This window comes from Trichechus manatus, unplaced genomic scaffold (genome assembly GCF_000243295.1).
Source record: "Trichechus manatus latirostris isolate Lorelei unplaced genomic scaffold, TriManLat1.0 scaffold00025, whole genome shotgun sequence".
NCBI lineage: Eukaryota > Metazoa > Chordata > Mammalia > Sirenia > Trichechidae > Trichechus > Trichechus manatus.
Genome location: NW_004443961.1, coordinates 4058708 through 4085548, shown reverse-complemented (window position 1 = coordinate 4085548; position 26841 = coordinate 4058708). Strand labels below are relative to the sequence as shown.

Sequence of the window (26841 nt, the reverse complement as noted above, 5' to 3'; positions counted from 1 at the left end):
GACCGCCACATCTTTCTCCCGAAGAGCAGCTGGTGAGTTCGAACCACCAACATTTTGGTTGTCAGCCAAATGCTTAACCACTGCACCGCCAAAACCAAACAAACCAAACCCGTTGCCGTCGAGTTGATTCCAACTCACAGCAACTCTATAGGGCAGAGTAGAACTGCCCCATAGGGATTCCAAGGCTGTAATCTTTATAGAAGCAGGCTGCCCCATTTTTCTCCCTTGAAGTGGGCTGGTGGGTTTGAACTGCTGACCTTTCAGTTAGCAGTCGAGTGCATAACCGCTGCGCCACCAGGGCTCCTTTAGTAAAAGCTTACAGCCAAGAAAACCCTACGGAGCAGTTTTACTCTGTAACACGTGGGGTCACCATGAGTCAGACGAGACTTGACAGCAATGGGTTCGGTTTTGGTTTATAATAGGAACGTCACAGAACTCAACATAACTATAAAATACCCGTCTGGATGGTCTGAACACTCTACTTTCCAACAGCAACAACAACTACTATTATTATTACTGTAACAGTGATGATGACAATGATGGCAACGGGCACTGCGCATTGAGCAATGACTATGTTCAGTGCGCCGAAAACCCAAACCAAACCCATTGCTGTCAAGTCGATTCTGACTTATCACGACCCTATAGGACAGAACAGAACTGCCCTGTAGGGTTCGCAAGGTTGTAATCTTTACGGAAGCAGATTGCCACGTCTTTCTCCCACAGAGCAGCTGATGGGTTTGAACCGCCGACCTTTTGGTTAGCAGCCGAGTGCTTTAACCACTATGCCACCAGGGCTCCTGTTAAGTGCACCATCTCCTTTCATTCTTACTATAACCTGATGTTGTTGTCAGTTGCCATTGAGGAGATTCCGACTCATGGCAACCCCATGTATGCAGAGTAGAACTGTGCTCCATAAGGTTTTCAATGGCTGTGACCTTCTGGAAGCAGACTGCCAGGACTTTCTTCTGCAGTTCCACCGGGTGGCTTCAAACAGCCAATTTTTCAGCTAGTAGTCGAATGCTTAACCGTTTGTGCCACCCAGGGACTCCATAACCTGATGAGGTCGACATATCCCATTTTACAGAGGAGAAAGGTGCAGCTCAGAATGCCTCCATAGCATGCAAGAGTCATACACTGGCGAGTGGTGGAGTCCAGTTAACAGTGAGTTCTGGACTGTCCTTTAAAACCGGGGGCACTTCTGAGGATGGGCTGTAGCCCAGAAACAGGCATACAATCCAAGGTTGTCCGTGGCGGTTAGAGGCACCTGCTAGCTTTTTATTTTAGGACACAGCCTTTGATTTCTTCACCTCAGGAGGCAGCTCTGATGGCTGGGTGCTGGCTCCTGGCCCCAGCAGTAATCTCAACTTTTTTCAAAAAACACTACAAAGGAAGCAGTTGCCGTGGGCTAAATAATAGTGTTTTAAAAATAAACACGCGAGGGCAAAAGCCTCCCCCAAGAGCACTCTGATTAAGCTACCACCCACAGGAGAACAAAGTTTTCGTGACAATCTCTTTCCACCTTGCTGTTAAGAAGGTGTCAAAATGAACTCCGTAATTAAAAGGTTTTTTTGGTCTCGCTTTGACAATTTTGAATGGACACAACATCCAAGAAACTCACTGTTGCACGGGAGTTAAAACCCCACTGTCTTAGCTCTCTAGTGCTGCTGTAACAGAAATACACAAGTAGATGGCTTTAACAAACAGAAATTTATTCTCTCACAGTTTAGGAGGATGAAAGTCCAAATTCAGGGCGTCAGGGAAGGCTTTCTCTCTCTGTTGGCTCTGGGAGAAGGACCTTGTCATCAATCATCCCCTGGGTCTAGGAGTTTCTCAGCGCAGGGACCCTGGGTCCAAAGGATGAGCTCTGCTCCTGGCTCTTCTTTCTTAGTGGTACGAGGTCCCTCTCTCTGCTCACTCGATTGCTTGTTTAATCTCTCCTATATCTTAAAAGCGACTGACTCAAGATACAACCTAATCCTGTAGATTGAGTCCTGCCTCATTAACACAACTGCCTTTAATCCTGCCTCACTAACATCATAGAGGTTAGGATTTACAGCACATAGGATAATCACATCAGATCACAAAATGGAGGGCAACCACATGACTGCCCTCCATTTATGGCCTAGCCAAGGTGACACCTATTTTAGGAGCACACAATTCAATCCATAATACCTGCGCATGTAGATGACTCCTACCTCTCTGTCACCAGCGGAGAGGCCACCGGCACAGAGAGAAACAAGCATGGGTTTTAGTGAGACACACTGGGTTCAAATGCTGGCCTTCCATCCCAGACTTAGTCTCCTCATTTACAAAATGGAGGTTTGAAATGTCTAAAGCCCCTTAAGAGTAACTGTGAGGAGGAAAATGAACAATCTTAGCTTGCCCAGCTGTTCTGAGGGTGAGAAACAGAACACTTAAGATGCCTAGTACGGTGCCTGGAACTTCATTTGTACTTGGTAAATTTCTTTTCCAGCTGCCGTTGAGAAGATTCTGACTCACGGCGACCCCATGTATGTCAGGGCTTCGAACTACTCCGTAGGGTTTTCAAAGGCTGATTTTTCGGAAGCAGATTGTCAGGCCTGTCTTTCAGGTGCCTCTGGGTGGACTCAAACCTCCAATCTTCTGGTTAGCAGCCAAGTGTTTTAACCATTGGCACCGCCCAGGGACTGCATAGATAACCCAGCATGCACTAATGGCACAGATTCTACTGTTAGTGCACTGATGGGCCCACAAGGCAACCCCATCCCCTTGAGGCCTGAAGTGGGGTTTCCTCTGAAAAGGATATTCCACATTTTCAATCATCCCAGGAAAAGCCCCCGTCTCAGGACAGGAAGAACTGTGTGATGGCGAAATTCCTCCTTCTTAGACCTAGAGTCAAGTATTGGAACCTCGGGCGTAGGATGCTTGGGACACCTTCATGGGGTGGGATGAGCTGGCCCAAGACTCCTGGAGGCAGGCTGGCAGCTAAGCAGAGTGACAGCCCCTGTTAAGGGACCCTGGGGCTCCAGGAAGAGCTACTCCGAGGACAGCTGGATGTCGCTGTTAGTTTTTAAACCTGCTTTTGGATATCCTCACACCTTTAGTAAAGCACCGTCCCAAGGAGCAGCCTGGTCTCAGCTGCGCTGTAGAGCATGGAGCTCTCGCTCTATCTCAGATCCAGGGGCAAAGGGGAGCTCTCACGACCAGAGGGGCGGCAGCAGTGCCCAGTGGAACCCTTCTGCCCAGCATCTAGGTTACCTAATGCTGCTGTGACACAAATACCACAAGAGAGTGGCTTTAACGAACAGAAATTTATTTTCTCACAATTCAGGAGACTAGGAGTCTGCATTCAGGGTGTAGTTCTAAGGAGAGGTCCCTCTCTGTCTGGTTCAGCTTCTGTTGTTGTTAGGTGCTGTTGAGTCGGTTCCGACGCATAGCGACCCTATGTACAATAGAACATAACACTGCCCGCTCCTACACCATTTCAGCTTCTAGTATCCAGAAATCTTTGGAATTCCTGGGCTTGTAGATTCCTCTGCTTCCGTGGTCATCAGAGAGCGTATGTCTTCCCCAGTTTGATGAGTATCTCTGTGTCTCATCTGCTCTTGTTATAACTCAGCAGTGATGAGGTTTAGGATCCACCCTACATGGATATGGCTTCATTAACGTAACACAAAACCCTATTTCCAAACAGGATCTCATCCCCAGGTACAGGATTCCAATGCATATTTTGGGGGGACACAATTCAATCCAAAACACCCGAGGCAGTGGTGGCAAAGAGGCTGGAGTGGAAGCGACTGGCACCTCTTTCCAAGCATAACTGAGGAAGCACCAGAAGGATGCTGCGGGGCCCCTGGGGAGGTGGGGATGGTCCATTCGTGTGCTGATTGTACGATGCCCAGGTCAGTACAATCAAGTACTAGAGAAAATGTGACCTGAATTTAAACTTGCTGGCTGGTGAGAGCTGGCCGGGATTTCTCCAGAGCCACAATTCTCAGGCATGCTCAGAAGCCATTTCCTCTACTATTTCCCAGCTGGTTTGACTGAATACAGCTTAGAAACTTAAAGGTTAGCAGGGCTCGAGCACAGATAATGGCGTGAGCATTCTCCTCAGGACGTAAATTACGGCTATGATTCTGTCTGTCCGTGCCCCACGGTCTGTTTCTGAAAGTGCCTTGAGATTAGGTCCACTGTGTCTTTTTTTCTGTTTTAAAGCAAATTCCAGGCATTACGTCACTTCATCCCTACATAATTCAGTATGCATTTTTTTAAAAAGGGGTATTTTCTTATATAACTATATGCCATTATCACATTTAACAAAATGATCAATAATTTCTTAATATCATGCAATAGGAGCTGCTGGGTGATGCAAATGGTTAGTGTGTTTGGCTGCTAACCAAAAGGCTGGAGGATCCAGTCCACGCAGAGGCTCTTTGGAAGAAAGGCCTGGAGATCTACTTCTGAAACGCAGCCGTTGAAAAGAAAACCTCATGGAGCACAGTTCTACTCTGACACACTTGGGGTCGCCATGACTCAGAGTTGACTCGACGGCAACTGGTTTGGTGTGGGTTTTTAGGGTCTCTGGGTGGTGCAAGTGGTTTGCGATCAGCTACTAACCTAAAAGTTAATGGTTTGAACCCACCTAGTGGCACTACGGAAGAAAGCCCTGGTGATCTGCTTCCTTAAAGATTAACCTGTTGCCATCCAGCAGATTTTGACTCATAGCAACCGTACAGGACAGAGAAGAACTGCCCCACAGTGTTCCAAGGTTGTGATCTTTATGGAAGCAGAGTGTCACATCTTCCTCCTGGTGGGTTCGAACCGCCGACCTTTCAGTTAGCAGGCGAGTGCTTAACCACTGCACCACGAGGCTCCTCCCTTAAAGATTACAGCTGAGGAAAGTTTGGAGCTGAGTTCTACTCTGTAACATATGGGTTGTCATGAGTCAGAATCAATTCAACGGCTCTAGGTTACTGCCTTCAGGGTCCTCTGACCCAGGGACTCCCCAGCTTGCTGCACGAGGATGTCCCCCAGATGTATGTAAGCCACCGCCCCCGCCACTCTTCTCCTCTTCCCTGGGTTTTTCATCCCCTCTTCCTGTTCTGGAGCCCTGGTGACACAGTGGTTAAGAGCTCGGCTGCTAAACAAAAGGTCGGCAGTTCGAATCCGCCAGCTGCTCCTTGGAAACCCTATGGGGCAGTTCTGCTCTGTCCTATAGGGTCACCACGAGTCGGAATCGACTCAATGGCAATGGGTTTGGTTTTTTTTTGGTTTTTTTCCTTCCTGTTCTGATGGCTCCCTGCGACTGTACTACACTTGCATCCAGAAGACCTCCTGCTGTGGGGGACCACCCCCGCACGTGGCTGTCAGCGCGTCGCCCCAATTAACAGCATGTGGGGTCATCTCTCTCTTCTTGATCAGCCTCGAATCCCCTCACATTCACTACAAGGGGAGGCTGAGGACTACTGAGGGGCTTGGGGAAGGGACCCGTGTAGCAGGGTTCAGGTGGTGCTGCGCTGGCAGGGACAGAGCTGGGGCAGAGGGGACCCCCGAGAAGGAGGGGGAAGGAAAACCCCTGAGGCAAGGTGAGGGCACCCAGCAGAATCCATCCCAGAATCTGTCCCACTGCCTCTTTCTTTCTTAAAACAAAACAAAGAAACAAACAACATCTCCCACCTTCTTCTGGTTTTAAACATAACATGTTCACCTGCAAAATGAGAAGTGGAAAGAATCATGTTTTCTTACCACCCAGACGCAACTACTGTTCACCTTTTGGCTTTTACGCTAATTTTAAAAAAATGTATTCAAATATTAATAACATTGGGACTGCACACAACATCCTGTTGTGTTTGTGAAACTGTCTGTTGTGTAATTTGCTTTATGCCCTCACTTCACACTGTATCAGGAACATTTCTACATGTCATTAAATATGTTTCCCAAACAAAGTTTTTAATAGGTAGCAGCCGAATTTAGGGTCACCAGGAGTTGGAATCAACTTGACAGCAACAGGTTTGGTGTTTTTTTTTTTGGTCCAAATTTATCAAGGTCTCTGGGTGGCACAAATGGTTTGCGCTCAACTACTAGACTAAAGGTTGACAGCCTGAACCCACCCGGCAGCACTGTGTAAGAAAGGCCTGGCAATCTGCTTCTTGTAAAGATTACAAGAAAACCCTATGGAGCTCGGTTCTACTGTGTAACAGATGGGGTTGCCATGAGTCAGAATTGCCTTGAAAGCAATGGGTTTGGTCTGTGTTTGTTTTTATCCTAAAATTTACAGATATACCTCATATTTAGGTTGCTTATAATTTATCACTATTATAAAAATGCTACCATGAACATCCTTGTACCTATCTTTGAATATATCTCTGATTTTTTTCTTTCTGATAAATTCCCAGAAGTGGAATTACTTGGCAGATGGATCAGAACATGTACCAACCTGCCCTCCAGAAAGTTTGTTCCTGAAAAATGCATGAATGTGCTCATCTTTTCTCAATCTTGCCAACACTGGATGTTGTTGCTTTTTACTTTTAACTTGACAATTTAAACATGAATACCTTGGTGGTACAATGGTTAAGTGCTCGGCTGCCAGCCGAAAGGGAGGTGGTTCACGCAGAGGCTCGGTGGGAGGAAGACCTGGAGATCGGCTTCCATAAAGATTACCGCCTAGAAAACCCTAACGGGCAGTTCTACTCTGCCACATGGGGTTGTAGGAGTAAGAATCGATTCAGCGGCACTCAACAACAACAACAGCATCATTGCCACCAGCCTGCTTTGCTCACGTCCCTTGCATCTTTGGCTTCTTTCCTGCTCCATGTCAAAAGAATGGGTAAAGACTCTCTCTCTCCCTAGCTCCTGCCCAACTGCTAGGGAAAATGAAGAGACGCCAGATCTGTGCTCCAGTTTAGGAAAGCAGGGGGCTTCTGTGAGTGGAATGCTGGTGGTTGTAAACGATTTCCCTAGAGTATTTGCAAGGCTGAGCTAGCACATGAAACAGCCAGACTGCAAAAAAATCTCACTAGCCATTGACTGCCAACAGCTGCATGTCTTTTCAAACACCCAACGTTATAGAACTAGTATATTCATACATGTATTTTTACCTTTTTAAAAAACCTGGTCTACTACATGTTTTTTTTTTTTTTTTATTTGCTGCCTAATTTAGATCAATCTTCTATGCTTCAGATATGAGAATCAGATAGTGTTATTTATCAGGGGGTTTATGAGTCTTGTGCAATTATGTCTAAAATACCATATATATGTACAAGTGTGAATGTTTTCCTTGGGAGAGAGTACAAACCTTTCATTAACTGCTTAAAGTAGCCTAAGGAAAAATTCAGAGTCTCTGATATGGAGAAAATTCTAGGGAATTGTAAGTGCCATACCTACAGGGGCCAGGAAGGTAACATAAATCAGTAAAGTGGACTAGGTGTTAGGCAATAGGGAGTGGTGGAGACTGTGGCATCCTCAAATGCATTTGCTCCAACTAAAGGAGTAGGTGTCTCTGAGCTCCAGGCCATTGTTGCCACGTGGGAATGTGGACCCAATGCTTCCAGATCTTAATTTTTTCCCAGAGGAAGCCAGAAATCTGGACTTTATGTAAAATCTTCCAATTTTAAAATACAATAATTTGAAGTTAAACAAATAAATAAACACCCGTTCTTGTTGTTGTGTGCCATCGAATTGATTCAGACTCATAGCAACCCATAGGAGAGTAGAACGGCCTCAAAGGGTTTCTTAAGCTGTAATCTTTATGGGGGCAGATTGCCAGGTCTTTTCTCCCGCAGAGTCACTGGGGGGTTCAAACTGCCAACCCTTCAGTTAGCAGCTAAGTGCCTAACCACTGGTCCACTAGGGCTCCTTAAATAAACATTATGTGGGACAAACAATTGGTCTGATAATTTGGCCTTCAAACAGCTAAGCCTAGAAGAAGCCAGGAATTTCAAAGCATCATTAAATACATAAATAAAAATAATTAAATGTTCTCTTTAGGTTTCTAATAAGCCAAGAACACCAAGACCACTTATGAGCAAGGCTCCATAAGGTGTTCTAGTCTGAGTTTGGCATTTGGGAAGTTCAATGGCCAAATGCTACACCTCTTCAAGCAATGCAGTTATTGAATGTAGCAGAGTTTGACACCCCTTCTCCCTTCCCCTCAGCCAATGTCCAGTACTCCACAGATCAGCCTCAAGTCTCTTCAGTGGCAGTGGAGAAAAATGTTCTAGAAGGGGATATTGTAATGGAGCCCTGATGGTGCAGTAGTTAAAGTGCTCAGCTGCTAACCCAAAGGTCGGCAATTTGAACCCACCAGCCGCTCTTCGGGAGAAAGATGTGGCAGTCTGCTTCCGTAAAGATTGCTGTTGTTGTTATTGTTAGGTGCTGTTGAGTTGTTGGGACTCATGGCAACCCCATGTATAACAGAATGAAAAGTTGCCCAGTCCTGCGCCATCCTCACAATCGTTGCTATGTTTGAGCCCACTGTTGCAGCCACTGTGTCAATCCATCTCATCAAGGGTCTTCCTCTTTTTCACTGACCCTCTACTTTGCCAAGCATGATGTCCCTCTCCAGGGACTGATCCTTCCTGATAACATGCCCAAAGTAAGTGAGCCTTAGAAACCCTATGGGCTGTTCGGGTCTGTCCTATAGGGTCACTATGAGTCAGAATCCACTTGATGGCAATGGGTTTGGTTTTTACTTTTGGTAACTGCATGGTTATATAAAACCTTGATTTTCAAGCTGACAACACTAACGACTATCAGGCCACATTTTACCTATTTCCAGGATTAAGATAAGTACAAGAGACTACAGCATGCACAGGTTCTACGTGAAGTTTACCATACCCAGACAGATGACATTTTTGCAAACCAAAGGAATATCTAGCTACACAAGGGAGCTTGCTCTTTAAAGGAACCCTGCAATATAATGATCAATAAGGGAAAAATCATTTCCAAATCAACGGTGTCACAAGTTCCGATTTAAAAATGCCGGGCTTTTTTAATATGGTCCAAACCTGTAATCAAATCTTTCCCACAGTACTTGTCTGCTGGTCCCTGTGGTGAATTTCCAGGACCAGTAGGTAGCAAGGTCTGAGTTCTGTGGAGGCATGGAAGTGACAGGGCCCTGAGGTGCTGCTGCAATGTTTGGGCACAGGACAGCCACGGCTGGGACACAAAAGACAGATAATACTGAAAATATGATCAAAACTGACACCCACATTTGCCTAAGGATACTGGCTGACATTTCAGTGACCAAATATGCCCCCTTTTTGCCTTCTGTGTCCCGGATAGAATTTTATTTATAATATGTTTGAAAATAACATCTTCCTCACAAGATACCATGTGATTGGTCAAATGAACACTTGAGCTGTGGTGGACAGGGCTAAGGGCACAGCCATGCCACAAAGCAATGCCACTTTGTGAGTAATGAAATATTTCTACCCAAGCAAACAGACACTTTTCAAGTGAAAAGTACGTGTGCGTGCACGTGTGTATGCGTGTGTATGTGTGTGTGTGAGGGAGACAGAGACAGAGAGATGGAGCGGGAGGGAGGGGGATGAGGAGAGAGAGAGAAAGAAAGAGAGGGAGGTAGGGAGGGGCAAGGGAGGGAAGAGGAGGGGGAGAGAGACACACATTTAATGCATTTAATTTTTGCCATAATTAGAAAAGTACAATGTATGTGAAGTCACCTTAAATAATCTTAGAGAACATCAGTTTTCTCCAGTTACCTGTAATCATGCTGGATATAATTAATGGCAAAATGATGAGCTTCAGCATCCTCATGAGAATTTCTCCAGGAAAAGCAAAGTAGAATTTATCCAGACTAGAGAGTTGGCTGTATTCTCGAACTAAGACTCCCGTGACAATCCCTAAAACAAACAGAGATTGGGAAAAAGAAAAGAGGAACGTGGTTGAGTTCTCCAGTACACATTTCTATGGAAAAACACAAAAAATGACAAGTTTTAATGACAAGAAAGGCACTTGAGATGATCTCCAAGAGTCTATGAATTTTAGACTTAAAAAAAAAATCACACCTTAAAAGGTAATGAGTGGAAAGTACACATCATCCAAAAACATCTGCAGAAAATATTCTGTGCATAAAAGCTTTTGTTTTCATTGCTTTTCTTTCTCTTCAATTCCATTTATCATAATGACAGCACATCACAGAATTCGAGAAGATGACAACACATCGAAGAGTTTTTCTGAGACCGGAAAAAAACAGTCATCCCTTCACTCAACCCAATGTATCTATTTTGTTTCACACACCACCTTTATTCTTTGTCCTACCTGCAGAGATCTTTGACATATTTTATAGTTTACATATCAGTTGGTATCTTCTCTCATTTTTGTCATACTTTTTATCATAAATTTTTATGACAAAGTTTTCTAATGTATTTTTAGCATAAATATGCTTCCCTGTTAACTTGTACAATTTTAATAGCAACATAAGATTCCATTGGTTTGGTACATTTACCTTATTGTTGCACAATTATGTTCTCGAACGCTTTGCATTCTTTTCAGTTAATCCTAGAGAATGATGTGTTCTAGTCTGCTTGATTCAAGAGGCTTTGGACAAAGCTTCCGATCCTGAGTACCTTGTATACTGAGGCTTACAATTATGAGACTGCAGGGAAATGGTCAATATTAAGAAATCTGACACATTTCCCGAAAGTCTGCCTTAACAAGATGCCTGTATGAAATGCTTCACTTGCGTGGAAAACACAATTTAGGGCCAATTCTCTATTACCTGTGGTAATCATGGCATTGATAATGAAAAACCACACATTTTTTAGTATTTCATCTTTCAGCCTCTTCCAAATAGTTTTAGTAATGTCTAACTGCCCCCCTCTGCCAAACCCACAGCTCTTTTTTTTAAAACCAAGAAATAAAAAGGGCTAGGTTGACTTTCACATTTATTTTCCATTATCAACCCCTGGTGGACAACATGCTAATCAGATGTAAAATGAACAAAAGTCCAGACGATTCAAGGAGGGTATCACCAGATATGCTAATCCAAAACAAAACAAATAAAAAAACCTAAACTCACCCTTGAGTCGATTCCAACTCATAGTCACCCTATATTTATGCTAATCCACAAACTCAAATAATTTGTATGAGAACGTGCTGAGTTGTTTGGGAACAGCTAAGAACCCTAAGCAATGAAAAGAGATGTGAATTTGACTCATAGTGACCCCATGTGACAGAGCTGAACTGCCCCATAGGGTTTCCCAGGCTGCAATCTTTCCAGGAGCAGATCACCAGGTCTTTCTCCCGCGGAGCCACTAGGTGGGTTCAAACCACCAACCCTTCCGTTAGCAGCTGAGCATTTAACCATTGTGTCACCAGGGCTCCTTCTCGTTATAATCAATACTAGAGTTTTCATTTAAATTCAGGCATCCTTCCCACACGCACTAATAGACCAAAGAGCTGAAACTCACAGGATGCGCTGTGTGCAGTAACCTGATCATTAGCTTGATTTTATTTTCCTAATCTTTTTCTACCTTTGCCTTGATCTCCCTGTTCTGTGCATACACTACCAGACACATTCCTGGTAAGCCTTTTAAAATCATTTCTGGAACAAGGACCACAACAAACAAACACACATAAACGAATCTATTCCCCAAACTGGAGCTAAGACAGAAGAAACTCGACTATCAACCCTAACGGGTTCCCATTTTGAAAACTAGTGCCGAGACTCCTGAACAGGCAAGAACACAAAGGATTAAAATGTTCTAAGTGAATTAAAACAAACATGTTGCACTCACTTCCTACTTTATAAACTGCCCAGTTCAGCTGTGCTAAATGGCACATACCTATATGCTGCTGTAAGGATACTCTAAAGCCTCCCAAAACAAACAGTCCGTCTCAGACTGTCCAGGTGGCTTCGAGTAGATTTTTGGGCTTGTATGTCAAAGAAGGAGCCCGGTGGTGAAATGGTTAAAAGCTCGGCCACTAACCAAAAGGTCGGCAGTTTGAACCCACCAGCCGCTCCTTGGAAACTCTGCGGGGCAGTTCTACTCTGTCCTATGGGGTCGCCGTGAGTTGGAATCGACTCAACAGCAACGAGTGCCAAAGAAAGCTCTGTATGTAGAAATAAAGGAGTGTGTCTGCTAACAGACCAGGCACAAAGGCACTCTGTTGAGTAGCAAAAGAACCCCATGTGCTCTGATCTTAGGGTTTATATTACTAACAATTAACTGTGCCTTTAATCCTCTTCACCTCAAATGAATGCAGAAGGGATAGAGAGAAATGTACTTGCTGTTTGTTAGCCCTTGATCAGGTATGGGTTCTTATGGACCAGATGAGGGAGTCTCCATATGGAGAGCAATCAAAGGCGAAATGAACCACGAATAGGTACTGTATTTAGCAATGGCAGAGTCCCTGGGTGGTACAATTAACATGCTCCGCAGCTAACTGGAAGGCTGGAGATTCAAGTCTGTCCGGAGGTGCCTCAGAAGAAAGCCTTGGCGATCTATTTCCAAAAACTCAGCCACTGAAAACCCTATGGAGCACAGATCTACTCTGACACACACAGGGCTGCCATGAGTCAGAATCAACTGGATGGCAACCGGTTTTTTAAAATTTATCTGCAATTAAAACCTTCTATCAAGCTTGTTCTTGAAGGCGAGTATCACAAACTGTGCTTCAATATTTTTTTTACGGAAAAGAAGAAGAATATAAATACCAACCACATCCTGGAAAGGCGGATGGGAGATTCAAGGATGATGTCATCCCTGGACTCTCAAGTACAAGAAGCAGCCAATGAATGACCTTAGCTAGGAGTTACACCTTGTAAATTACTCAGTGTTTTATCTTGGTCTCATAGGAGTTTGGGAATATTAGAAGCAGGATAAGAAAAACCACTGGAAGGTTTTCCAGGTTCTAAGATGAAGTCAGGATCTCACGGGGCACAATCTTGCCCTCTCCATTTTCAGAGTCAGAACCTTGGACTAGATTAAGGTTCGTGGAGAGGTCCCCAAAGCCAAAGGCTGCTGGGAATAACTCACTGTCTGGGGTGTGTGCAGGTCAGGACCCCCTGCTAGAGCTACTCCCAGCCCCAAAAGGTAAAGATGAAGGACCACCTTGAATGTTACTGCCCACTGAATCTTCAGCAGGGCCAACAAGGAATTACCAAAGGTGAAGCAGTTACCTGGACCCCTGCAGCCCCAACAAGAACCAGGACACCATTCTTGGGCTGTTTGTCCCCACACAGGCAAGATGATCTCAAGCAGGTATAGAGGTAGCTTCGGAAGCACACAGGCGTTTGACGAGGAGGCTCAAGTTCTGGCTCCATCACTCACAAGTGTGTAACGTGGGCCATGACTTTGTTGTTGTTGTTAGCTGCCATGAAGTCAGCCCCAACTCATGGCAGCCCCATGCTCAAGGGGATTGGACCATTGTGATCCACAGGGTTTTCACTGGCTGATTTTCGGAAGCAGATGGTCAGGCCTTTCTTCCTAGTCCATCTTAGTCTGAGAGCTCTGCTGAAACCTGTTCAGCATCACAGCAACACACAAGCCTCCACTGACAGACAGGTAGCAGCTATCCATGAAGTGCACTAGCTGGGAATTGAACTCAGATCTCCCACATGGAAGGTGAGAACTCTACCACGGAGCTACCACTGCTTCACAGGCCATGACTTCAACCTCTCCTTATTGTCAAGTGATAGGGAGAAAGGGTCGGATTAGATGCTGTCATGGATTGAACTGTGTCCTCCAAAAATATGTCAACTTGGCTAGGTCCTGATTCCTAGTATTGTATGATTGTCTACCATTTTGTCATCTGTGATTTCCCTATGTGTTATAAATCCTATCACTATGATGTTAATGAGATGGATTAGTGGCAGTTATATTGATGAGATCTGTAAGATTAGATAGTGTCTTAAGCCAATCTCTTCTGAGATACAAAAGAGAGAAGCAAGCAGACAGACAGGTGGACCTCATACCGCCATGAAAGCAGCACTGGGAGCAGAGCGTGTCCTTTGGACCTGAGGTTCCCACACGGAGAAGCTCCTAGGCCAAGGGAAGATTGATGACATGGACCTTCCTCCAGAGCCAACAGAGAAAGCCTTCCCCTGGAGCTGATGCTCTGAATTTGGACTTGCAGGCTACTAGACTGTGAGAGAATAAATTTCTCTTTGTTAAAGCCATCCACTTGTGGTATTTCTGTTATAGAAGCATTAGATGACTAAGACAGATGCCTTCAAAAATCCCTTGTAATGCCCAAGGTTCTGTGGTCACCTCTGAGCCTTGGTTTCCTCCACTTTCAAATGGGCTCATATGATCTCACTAGCTCCAAGAAAGCTGGCCATGCTTTCTCTGGTTCTTATGCTAATGTAAGTATGTTGGTAAAACAGGGAAGGCAGAAAGAAGCATGGGAGGAAAGCAATGAAGACCTCAGCCAGGGATTTCTTCCAGTTCAAAGCTTCAAGTTAAAAGAAAAGGTCATCTCTTCATCCCATTTTGTCTCAACCATCTGCCAGTCTAGTAGCCCTGTCTCAGAGGTTCTGGGGAGATTAAAAAAAAATTTTTTCTTCTACGTTTATAAAAAGTTATTGTTCAGGGAACAATACTGGATATCAAAATAAAAGAAAAAAGCCATATATCTACATTTATATCTCTATATATCCCAGCGTTCATTGCAGCACTGTTCACAACAGCCAAAAGGTGGAAGCAACCTAAATGTCCATCAACAGATGAATGAATAAACAAAATGTGGTACAAACACACAATGAAATATTACTCAACCATAAAGAGAAATGAAGTCCTGATATATACTCTAACATGGATGAATCCTGTGAAATAAGTCACAAAAGGACAAATACTGTATGATTCTACTTATATGAAACAGGCAAATGTATAGGGGCCAAAGCTTATCAGTGATTACCAGGAGTGGGAGAAAGGGGGAAAGAGGAAGTCTTTGCTTAGGGAGCGCTGAGTTTTTGTTTATGGTGGTGGAATAATATTTGGAAATGGATAGTGGTGATGGTTGCACAATATTATAAACGTAATCAAAGTCACTGAATCGTACATGTAAAAATGCTGAATTGGTGTTTTGTTATATATACATTTACCACAATAAAACAAAAAGTCACATATAATCACGTCAACCTCTTCCCTCCATCTCTACCCATTTTTCCTACCCAGTCTTTGTTCTTATGCACACATACTTTTTAGTTATAAAAATTAACCCAGGAATAGTAGTTGGATTGCATTTGACACAGATTTATGAAAACAGCATTGTTCCTGTTTTGGGGACAATTTGTAGAAAAGAGATCACAATCTTCTTTAGTTTTTAATCAAAGCCCCACAATAGTTCTCCGGTACACATATTAATTTTGGATTGATTAAATGAGAATTATTGGCAAAGGAAAGGTATTTTTAATTATCACTGAAACAGTTATCTGCCATGCCATCATGCTAGGCACTATATTAAGCAGGTTAGCAGGGTGCTTTTTTGCTCTTTGGGAGCTAATCTAAAATGAATGTTGATGACCAGAAAATAAAAACTGTCGAGTGCACAGAGTTGTAACAACTGCCCACATGCATACTGGATAAACTGGGAGGATGGTCATCCTATCCTGCGTACACTGCAATATATCTGTACTCCTTTCTCATCTTCTTCTCCCTCCCTGAAGACCTGAAGAGCTCTACTGTCGTAAGATCTTCACATGAACTTTGGCTTAAAAAAAGATGTCTCTGACTCTGCCAAGCTTTTATTGTTAATTTTTAAATCCTTAAATAATGTATTTACTGCAAAAACAATATTATCACAGCTCTACCGGAAAAAAAAAGCACAAAAATTCACCTATAATCTCACCAACGCAAATATATGCAAAATGCAGTTGTTTTTTTTTCTTCCCACATATTACTGCAGTTAACCATAAATTTGTTGTTGTTAGGTGCCGTTGAGTCAATTTCGACTCATAGCAGCCCCGTGTGACAGAGCAGAACTGCCCCGATAGGATTTTCTAGGCTGAAATCTTTATGGGAGCAGATCGGTAGGACTTTCTCCTGCAGAACTGATGGGTTTTAGGTTAGCAGCGAGTGCTTAACCATTGCGCCACTGGGGCTCCTTAACCATAATATAAACCCTTTGCTGTTGATTCTGACTCACAGTGACCCTATAGGACAAAGCAGAACCGCTCCATAGGGCTTCCAAAGAGCAGCTGGTGGATTCGGACTGCTGACCTTTTGGTTAGCAGCTGAGTGCTTAACCGTTGTGCCACCAGGGCTCCAACCATAATATACCAAAACAAAACCAAACTCGTTGCCATTGAGTTGATTCCGATTCATAGCGACCCTACAGGACAGAATAGAACTGCTCCATACAAATGAAAGTGTCTGCAGACAGACAGCACAAAGGCATTTATGGAACATATTTAATAGAAGAACAACCTTTTCACAGCTTTGTGAAATATCAGCTCCTGGTTAAAACAAAGGAGCCCTGGTGGTGCACTGGTTAAGCACTCAGATGCTAATCAAAAAGGTCGGTGGTTTGAGCCCACCAGCTGCTCCCTGGGAGAAAGATGTGGCAGTCTGCTTATCTAAAGATGACAGCCTTGGAAACCCTATGGGGCATTTCTACTCTGTCCTATAGGGTAGCTATGGGTCAGAATCGACTCAATGGCAATGGGTTTTGAGTTTGGTTAAAACAAAAAACCAGTCGCCTTGGAGTCAACTCCAACTCACGGAGACCCCCCTGTGTGTCAGAGTAGAACTGCGCTCCATAGGGTTTTCAATGGCTGATTTTTGGGAGGAGACTGTCAGGCCTTTCTTCTGAGTGCTTCTGGGAGGACCTGACCCTCCAACCTTTCGGTTAGCAGCTGAGCTTGTTAATCATTTGCACCGCCCAGGGACTCCATTGACAACTGAAGATGGTGGAGAAAGACAGTAAGCTGGAGGAGGGGAAGCCACAAGCAATGACTTGAAAGCAAATATCACAGTAAACAGGAAATGGTCACAGTGACCACATGAAGCCTCTTGTGTCTTCAGTCAACTCTGCAAATGTTATCTGAGTGACTTCTTTGAGTCAGCACTACTTGAAGTGCTGCGGGGTGAGGCCAAAGAGAGGACGATGCTCCTGTCCCCGAGAACTTACACTCTAATAGGCAGAACAGGTCGTGTGCACAACAGTAATAGACAAGGGAACCTCCTGGTCCCATCAGAAGGCCACCCCAACGTTTTAGGAGTTCGAGCCAAAAAAAAAAAACAAAAAACAAAAAAAAACCAACCCAAATCCATTGCTGTCAAGTCAATTCCGACTCACAGAGACCTCATGTGTTACAGAGTAGAACTGCTCCATAAGGTTTTCTTGGCTGTAATCTTTATGGATGCAGGTCTCCAGGCCTTTCTTCTGAGGCACCGCTGGGTGGTTTCAAACCACCAATCTTTAGGTTACCAGTCAAATGCAAACCATTTGTGCCACCCAGGGATCTTTTAGGAGTTCATTAGGATGGACTGAGAAAGACAGAATTTAAGATATGGCTCTGACGTGAGAACAGGAATTCAACAGGCAGGGACAGTTGATGAGAAGAAAGGACAAGGTCCAGAGGAACACGCAAAGACGAGGGAGTGCGGGAAAAGAAGACACCAACTTGGTCAAGTTCCTACTGCTCCAAGCACTTTTATAATGCATCACGCATTTAACCGTCTAATCACAATAAACTACTAATTTACAGATAAAAAAGTAATGCAAGAGAGGTCAGGACACTTGTCCAAGGCCACAAGGCCATTTCGAGATCCAGGTCTGCCTGACCTCTAAGTGTTCCTGTTTCCATAAAGAGGTGACAAGAGTGTGTTCAGTCAACAATGTGGCCGGTGCTCATGGAGTCGTTTAGAGACCTAAGACTAGAAAATCAGCTGGGACATCCCACAAAAGGCCTGGAACGCCAGGAAGGAGAATTTATACTTCCCTTCCGTATTAGCCAAGACATTGTGAGGATTCAGTGAGATAAACCATGTGTTAAACTATGAAGTTATATGCAAAGATTAGCTATTTGTGGAGATAACGAATAGTCATTGAACCTGTTTACATAAGGGCAGGCCTAGATTAGAGATAAACCTGGCTGAGGTAGCATGGGTTAGAAGAGGGAACTAAAGCGGTCAGGAGGCTCAGATTCTCAACAGGGAAGTGAAGCCATACGAAATTAAAAGGTAGAAAAGGAACTTCATCCAGAGTGGGAAAGATGAAAGGCAGAAGAATGGAGGATCCCAGATCGGTGATTTGGGCTGGGGAAACGTGGGGCAAGACAGTGTTGTTGTTGTTGTTAGCTGCTGTCAAGTCAGCCCCCAACTCAGGGTGACCCCATGCCCAACAGAATGAAATGCAGCCCGGTCCTACACCATCCCCATGATTGGTTGCAGATCGGACCATTGTGCTCCATAGGGTTTTCATTGGCTGATTTTCAGAAGTAGATCGCCAGGCCTTTCTTCCTAGTTTGCCTTGGTCTGTAAGCTCCACTGAAGTCTGTTCAGCATCATAGCAACATGCAAGCCGCCAACGACAGACCGCACATAAGGTGCACTGGTCAGGAATCAAACCCAGGTCTCCCACGTAGAAGGCGAGAATTCTACCCCTGAACCACCATTGCCCCCCTAGCATATTCTAGATATGTTTAAGTATTGCAGATATCTTGTTCCACTCCATGACCTGTCTTTTACACTCCTAAAGGTGGTTTTTTTCAGAGTTTGAGTGAAAAGGAGTATGAGTCAATTTATTAATTCTTCTTGTTTTCCAGAGGGAACAGGAGATCAAATGAAGCCATTTTGATCGGCCATTTCCCTGCTGCAAGCCCTGTTTTATTTCGATTCCTTGCTCAACCTAGACCCACCAAACCACTGAATTCTCAGTCTTTCAGGAGCCCGCTGGGGCATATCGTATTTAACTGTCCAAATGTTAGGGCTGTTCCGGGTAAGGTTACACTGGCGTCTTTTGGAGGGAAGCCTAGGGCTCGGTCTGAAGGCAGCCAAACCTGATTGGGGACCTGACTCTTTCCTAGAACTGCAGGACACTTCCTCTTTCCTTGTGGCAACCCACAAAGAAGGAACCAGGCCAGCTCCCGCACCAACGCCGCGGGTTCTCTTTCAGAGTTCTGGAACTGCGGGCTCGTTACAGGGACATGGCTTGAATGCAGAAGGACGTTCTGAAGTCACTGGAGAAAAGAAGCTTCCCTAACACCTTGTTCAAGGCTCTTTTACTTCACGGAAAACACCCAACTGGAGGAGGGCTGCTGTTGTTAGTTGCCACGAAGTCAGTTCTGACTCGTGGCGACCCCGTATGTGGAGAGTAGAACTGCTCCATAGGAATTTCAAGGCTGTGACCTTTTGGAAGCAAATCGCCAGGCCTGTCCTCTGAGGTGCCTCTGGGTGGGTCTGAACTGCCAACCTTTCAGTTAGTAGTCCAGAGTTTGTGCCACCCAGGGATTCTCTGGAGGAGGGCAGGGGACTGAAGTCCTCGTGCCATACTGAAAACGTCCAGGACAGAAGCAACCAGAACCCCATGCACCCTGCACAGACAGCCCAGAGATCTGTGGAGATTAAGTAGCCTTGTGGGGAAGGAGTGAGGGCAGAAGATTCTAACAATCAGCAGCCTGGTCCGAGAGATGGGAAAGGACTCTCCATCTGGTCAACCGAGGGTTCAGTTGGGCTGAAAAGATGACTCTCTTTTGCTAAGAGGAGGCTGCCACCCAGAGAAAGAATTCTCAGACTGTGATACCCTAAGTGTAAAAACCAGACGATGCATGCAGGAACCCAGCCAGGCTGAGCAAGCACTCCATCTCCCCGCTCACGACTTGTCTCTCCCCACCAATGTTGGCGTTCCCCGAGGGTTTTGTCTTCCACCCTCTTCTGGGGCTGCACATTCTTCCAGGGTTATCTTACCTGCTATGCTACCACAGCATCAATTTCCATCTCTGTCTCCTGCCTAATTCTGTCCCCCAAGCACCAGACTCAATCCACAAGTACCTCCTGGGAAACTTTAGCTGGATATATACCTCAATATGGGATCCAACATCAGAAAAATAAACTTATCTTTTCTTCCCCCAGAAGACCTAGGTTCCTTTGCTATGTCCACAAGTCCTTTGACACTCCTCCCATCAAGAGATGGAGACTCTGTCCCCTTCCCTTGAACCTGGGTGGCCCTTGGGACTGCCTTGGTAAGCAGAGTGCTGCAGAAGTGATGGTGGATGGGTCTGAGGCTGGGTTACAATGGGCCGCGCAGCTTCTGTTGGTTTCTCTTGGGACACCCTCTTTGAAGTCCTGAAGTGCCAGGTCATAAGTCCAGTCACCCTGAGGGCGCCATATTGGACAGACCATGTGGAAAAATCAGAGCAATAGAGAGACATCTTCACAATATTGAGTTTTCCAATTCATAAACAGGTATGTATGCCTGTCCATTTATTTAGGCCTTCTTTAACTTCTTTAATTAGTGTTTGATAGTTTTCAGCATACAGATCCTGTACATGTATTGTTAGATTTATACCCCATCTTTTATTTTTTGGAGCTATTATAAACAATCTTTTTTTAAACTTCAGTTTCCAATTGTACATTGCTAGTATATAGAAATAACAATTGGCTTTTGTGTATCAATGACTCAGTTAGTCATTAGTCCCTGAGTGCCTCACCATTCCTTGCTGGTTTCCTTAATCCTGCCTGACTCCGTAAATAGTCCCTTGATTAAGTCTGGTCAGGTAACTCTGGAGTGAGCCTACCATCTGCTTCCTGAACTGACACAGGCTGTACTTCCTCGTCACTCCCAACCTCATCATACCTGCTCACAACAAACTCCTTGCTATTTCTTAAAGATGCTCTGCACTTTCTTAATTTCATATTGTTTTCACAGATTCTCCTCTTTCTAAAATTTGTTGCTATGACTGCTACCTACTGTACCCCTCAAAACCTAGTTAAAAATGCCCCCCTCTTCCATAAAGCCTTTCTCAGGCCCCTTCCCAGGTAGAACCATGCCGAGCTCTGTCTGCACCTCTATTACCCCCTGTCTTAGTTATCTAATGCTGCTATAACAGAAATAGCACAAGTGGGTGGCTTTAACAAATAGAAATTTATTTTCTCACAGTTTAGGAGGCTAGAAGTCCAAATTCAGGGCGCTGGCTCTAGGGGAAAGTTTTCTCTCTCTGTCTGCTTGATCTCTGTTATATTTCAGAAGAGATTGATTCAAGACACACCCTACATTAATCCTGCCTCATAAACATAGCAAAGATAACTCACTCCCAAATAGGGTTATAACCACAGGCATGGAGGTTAGGATTTATAACACCTATTTTTGGGAGATACATTCAACCCATAACACCTCCCCGCAGGCCTCTGTGGAGCCCCCTTCTATCTCAAGCTGCCTGAGGCAGGGACATCATTTGCTCACCCCTGTAGCCCCTGGGAGGAGCCCTGGTGGCACAGTGGTTAAGTACTCGGCTGCTAACTGAAAGGTCAGCGGCTTGAACCCCCCAGCTGCTTCAGGGGAGAAAGATGTGGCAGTCTGCTTTCATAAAGACGGCAGCCTTGGAAACCCTGTGGGGCAGTTCTACTCTGTCCTCATAAGGTTGCTATGCGTTGGAATTGACTGGACGGCAAAGGATTTGGTAGCCCCTGGCACCGAGCTTGGTACACTGTAGTTGCTCAAGCAACACCTGTTGGACTGAACTGAACCAGGAATGCATTATATTTGCTACTTAATGCATGTGTCCGGGAAGCCACTGCATTTTCTACCCTTTGCTCATGAAACCTGATTACCAAAGGCAGGAGAAAATAGCTGAGGGAGGGTGCCATTAACAGAGGGTAAAAAGTGGGCCACAGGGAACGTGGGAAAATATGTGACCACATCATCCCAGTCCATCAAGCTCAGAGGTGCCTCATCAATATGGCCACTCCAGAAACTGTGGACTCATGGGATTGTTCTCCTCTGACAATAGCTATGGGGTTGTGTCCAGGAGGATTCATGCCCAATTCCTACACCTCAGGACTTCTTTAGGGCTTCTGGGGCCCCTGGAGTCAGAAGAGCCCCTGGGATTGGAGTGAGGATGAGGCTGGTTGGGCATAGTCAGGACCAGCCAAGGAATCCAGTCTCTACACCAAGTGTCAAATTAGATTGTTGCCGTGTTGTTAGCTGCCATCTATTCAGCTCCGACTCATGGTGATCTTACGTATATCAGAACGAAACATTGCCTGATGCCACACCATCTTCACGTGGCCACTGTGTCAATCCATCTCATTGAGGGTTTTCCTTGTTTTCATTGGCCTTCTACCAAAAATGATGTCCTCTTCCAGTGACTGATCTTTCCTGATGACACATCCAAAGTAAACAAGTCCAAGTCTCATCATCCTTGCTTCTAAGGAACATTCTGGTTGTATTTCTTCTAAGACTGATTTGTTTGTTCTTCTGGTAGTCCACAGTATATTCAATATTCTTAGCCAACGCCACAGTTCGAATGCACCAACTAGCTTACAGGCCCAAGAATCTTGGGGGTCTGCAAGGGGGAGGGGCTCTCCAGGAGGGCCCAGGTTGTAAGTGAATCTTTTAATCTAGGCACAACCAGACTCTCCCTCTCCCCTAAAGATGTGTCAGTCCCATGGGTGTGTGGTGGGTTATTCCCGACTGCACTTGTGGGCTCTAAAATCTCCCATTTCCTGTCCATGGTTCACTCTCTTTATTCTACCTCGTTTCCTCTTACAGTGGTTCGTATCCAATAATCGCATCCTTTAAACCTCCCTAGAAACTCAAAAAGTGATCCTACCTACCATCTTGTTTGATGCATTCCTGTGAAATACTTTCATCGACCTTAGAAGTGAGGATGGCAAGACTCTGGCTTGCTTACTTTGGACACATCATCAGGAAAGACCAATCAGTAGAAAAGGACATGGTGGTTGGTAAAGTGGAGGAAAAGTGAGTGAAACCCTCAATGAGATGGATGGACACCACAGCTGCAACAACGGGCTCAAACATACCAAAGATCAGGACGATGTTACAGGACTGGTCAATGTTCTGTTCTACTTAGAAAGTTGCCAAGAGTCAGAGCTGACTCAAAAACAACCACACCACCTTGCCCCCCTCAGCACATGGGCAAATATTTGGCCTCCAAGTCACTGATAGCATTACAAGTCCCTTCATCCAAGTCACTGATGGAATTACAAATCCCTTCACCCAGACCTGGACAGCTTGGAGAAGCCCTGGAATCCTTGGCTGCTAACTGAAAGGCTAGGGGTTTCAAGTACACCCAAAGATGCCTTGCAAGGAAGGTGTGGTGATCTACGTCCGAAAAATCAGCCACTGAAAACCCTATGAAGCACAGTTCTACTCTGATTCACGTGGGGTTGCCACGAGTCAGAATCGACTCCGTGGCAACGGTTTTTTTTAAAGGAGGCCCAGAAGCCTCTTCATACAGGACAAGAGTAGGGCCCTAGAAAACACACAGAGATGACATTTTACACCAAGTTTCATTATTTGCATCCTCCCTTATTTGTGTGTTTCTGGGCAACTACAACAAATATTTATAAGGTGCTTCAGAGTTTTATGAAGTGCCTCCACATGCATTAGCTCATTTGATCACAACAATGGATTAGACTTAAGGTCCAGAAATGATCATAAATGCACTCAAGATGACCAACCAGAAACCAAACAGAGCCAAACGTGGTGAGCACAACCTTTCCACAATAACTTGAGGGTTTTATTTACTCTTGGAATCTTGCATGTTTTTGAGGGATTTTCAGCCCCTTTCTTACTGTTGCCCTCGTAGACAACAGATGTTCTCCAGAGCATGGGACCGTGTGTAGAGGAGAGAGAGAATCTAAGCAAAAAGTCACAACTGCCAGCCCCGACCACTGGGCCCAACACCCTTTTGCCCTGGTACCCAGAAGGATTCACAAAGGATGCGAGCGTTCAGTGACTGAGCACTGCTTTAGGTAACGTCTGGGTTCTATACCTCAGATGCCCTAAGTCCATTCTTCTCTGACTGGAGATGGGAAAATGAGGAGACACTCCGTAGGGGGCACTGAGCTTCTGTTCATGGTGATGGAATAATTTAGAAATGGATAGTGGTGATGGTTGTACAACAAGATGAACATAATTATTGTCACGAATTGTACATGTAAAAGACGTTGATTTGGCAAATGTTTTGTTATCTATATGTTTACCACAATTAAAAAAAAAGTGACCAAATCTTACTTCAGTCTTTCCACTTAAATAACAGAAAATGTAAACTTTTAATTTTTTTCCAGTTGGCACAAGGGTTAAGCACCTGGTTGCTAAACAAAAGGTCGGCGGTTTGAACCTACCAGCTGCTCCACGGGAGAAAAGACCTAGTGATCTTCTCCCATAAAGATTACACTCTTGGAGATCCTATGGGGCAGCTCTACTCTGTCCTATAGGGTCACTATAGTTGGAATCAACTCAACAGTACACAATAACAATACAGCACAAACAGTTAAGCACTCAGCTACTAACTGACAGGCTGGTGGTTCAAATGCATCCAGAGGTGCCTTGGAAGAAAGGCCTGGCAATCTACTTCCAAAAGGTTACAGCCATTGAAAACCCTATGACACACGAGGTTGCCATGAGTTGAAGTCGACTGAATGGCACCTGGTTGTTGTGGTTCTGGCTTCTCAACTAGCAACACAAATCTAATCTCCTTTCCTCTGTGGAGCTCAGAATCTCCTCAGTCCGGCAAAACCTCAGGAGGTTATCCAGGTGTGAGAAAGGGATCTACACTAAGGAAATGGAAACGGAGCAAGCCTATTATGTCCCCTGGTTGATAATTAACTTTGGCTAATAGAAAAGTAAAACCTATCTTCAGACTCAGAATGACCAAGCAGTCGCTCAAGGTCTACTGGAGTAGGTACCAAGGTCAGGCTAATGAACTTGCTATCAAAGAAATTACTTTCAGACAGGGAGAGAAATGGAAGAATTTGGACAGGGGTATCAAAGGATGTTTGGAGGGAAAATCTAGAAATAAACTCACTGAAAAGTCACTGTTGTTAATTGCCACTGAGTTGCTCTGACTCATGGTGACTTTATGTACAACAGAAAGAAACGCTGTCCGGTCTTGCACCATCTTCGTGATCATTGGTATGCTGCAGTCCATTGTTGTGGCCACTGTGTCAGTTCATCTCATTGAGGGCTTCTCTTGTTTTCACTGACTCTCTGCTTTACCAAATACAACGTCTTTTTCTAGCGATTGGTCTTTCCTGGTGACACATCTAAAGCAAGTGAGCTGAACTCTCACCATCCTCGCTTCTAAGGAACGTTCTAGTTGTATTTCTTCTAAGACTGACCACCACCCATCTGTCAGTTTGTGGTACTGTGGTGGTTTATGTGTTGCTGTGATGCTAGAAGCTGTGCCACCAGTATTTCAAATACCAGTAGGGTCACCCACGGTGAACAGGTTTCAGTGGAGCTTCCAGACTAAGACAGTCTAAGAAGAAAGGCCTGGCAATTTACTTCTGAAATTAGCCAGTGAAAACTCTATAGATCACAACAGACTAAAGAAATAAAAAATAAAATAAAATAAAACCCAAACTCATTGCCGTCAAGTCAATTCCAACTCATAGTGACCCTACAGAACAGAGTAGAACCGCCCTACAGAACTTCCAAAGAGCACCTGGTGGATTAGAACTGTCAACCTTTTGGTTAGCAGCCATAGCTCTTAACCACTACGCCACCAGGGTTTCCAACTAAAGAAACAGGAGTTGCTACATACTACATCCAAAAAGGCTCCGCCACCCAAGGCTGATTCAGCTCCATGTCATGGCCCAACTCTTCTATTCCTCTATCAAAGCCTTCTCTGGAGATCAGGCTGCCTCTGAGAAGGCAGATCCTCCTCAAGGTAGAGAGACGCCTTCCAGTCTGGGAGCTTCAGGGTCCTGCTGAGCTCACAGCAAAGTGGCTTCAGAACTGCTAATGACCAGACTTGCTCTTGTTCTGGGCCCACAGATTAGGAGCACAACATGTCTGGGATGACTCAGGCTTGGGTAAGAGTTCCTCAGGGTCTTCATTCAAAAACCCATATAACTGAGTTGGTAAATGGGGGATGGTTGGGATGGGCTCACCAAGGATTTACCTCCTTTCTTCCTCAATTAAGAAGCTTTTGTAATCAATAAAAAATACTTCGGGACATCTCCTATGAGTGTGACAGACCCATATAAGACAGCATTATTTTTTTTTTTTAAATTGTACTTTAGATGAAGGTTTACAGAACAAATTAGTTTCTCATTAAACAGTTAGTACATATATTGTTTTATGACATGGTTAACAACCCCACGACATGTCAGCACTCTCCCTTCTCAACCTTGGGCTCCCTCTTATCAGCTTTCCTGTCCCCTCCTGCCTTCTAGTCCCTGCTGTTGTGCCCCTTTAGTCTCATTCTGTTTTATGGGCCTGTCTAACCTTTGGCTGAAGGGAGTGAACCTTGGGAGTGACTTCATTACTGAGCTAAAAGGGTGTCCATGGGCCATACTCTCAGGGTTTCTCCACTCTCTGTCAGGCCAGTAAGTCTGGTCTTTTTTTGTGAGTTAGAATTTTGTTCTACATTTTTCTCCACTCTGTCCAGGACCCTCTATTGTGATCTCTGTCAGAGCAGTCAGTGGTGGTAGCCGGGCACCATCTAGTTGTACTGGACTCAATCTGGTGGAAGCCATGGTAGATGTGGTCCATTAGTCCTTTGGACTAATCTTTCCCTTGTGTCTTTGGTTTTCTTCATTCTCCCTTGCTCCCTAAGGGGTGAGACCAGTGGAGTATTTTAGATGGTCACTCACAAGCGTTTTTAAAAAAAATTTTCCCATACAAAAATTTATACATAGATTGTTATGTGACTGTAATTGCTCTCCCCATACTGTGACAGCACACTCCTCCTTTCCACCCCTGATTCCC

The 26841-nt window shown here is 44.7% G+C and overlaps 1 protein-coding gene across 1 annotated transcript in view; it reads right to left on the bottom strand.

Moving 5' to 3' along the window:
• The window catches only part of SLC1A1 (solute carrier family 1 member 1), an 83522-nt gene that overhangs the window by 36096 nt on the left and 20585 nt on the right, over positions 1-26841 (bottom strand). Inside the window, exon 2 of the mRNA XM_004373473.1 lies at positions 9699-9839. Within this exon, the coding sequence (XP_004373530.1) occupies positions 9699-9839 (141 nt within the window). The remainder of the gene's footprint in view (positions 1-9698; positions 9840-26841) is intronic.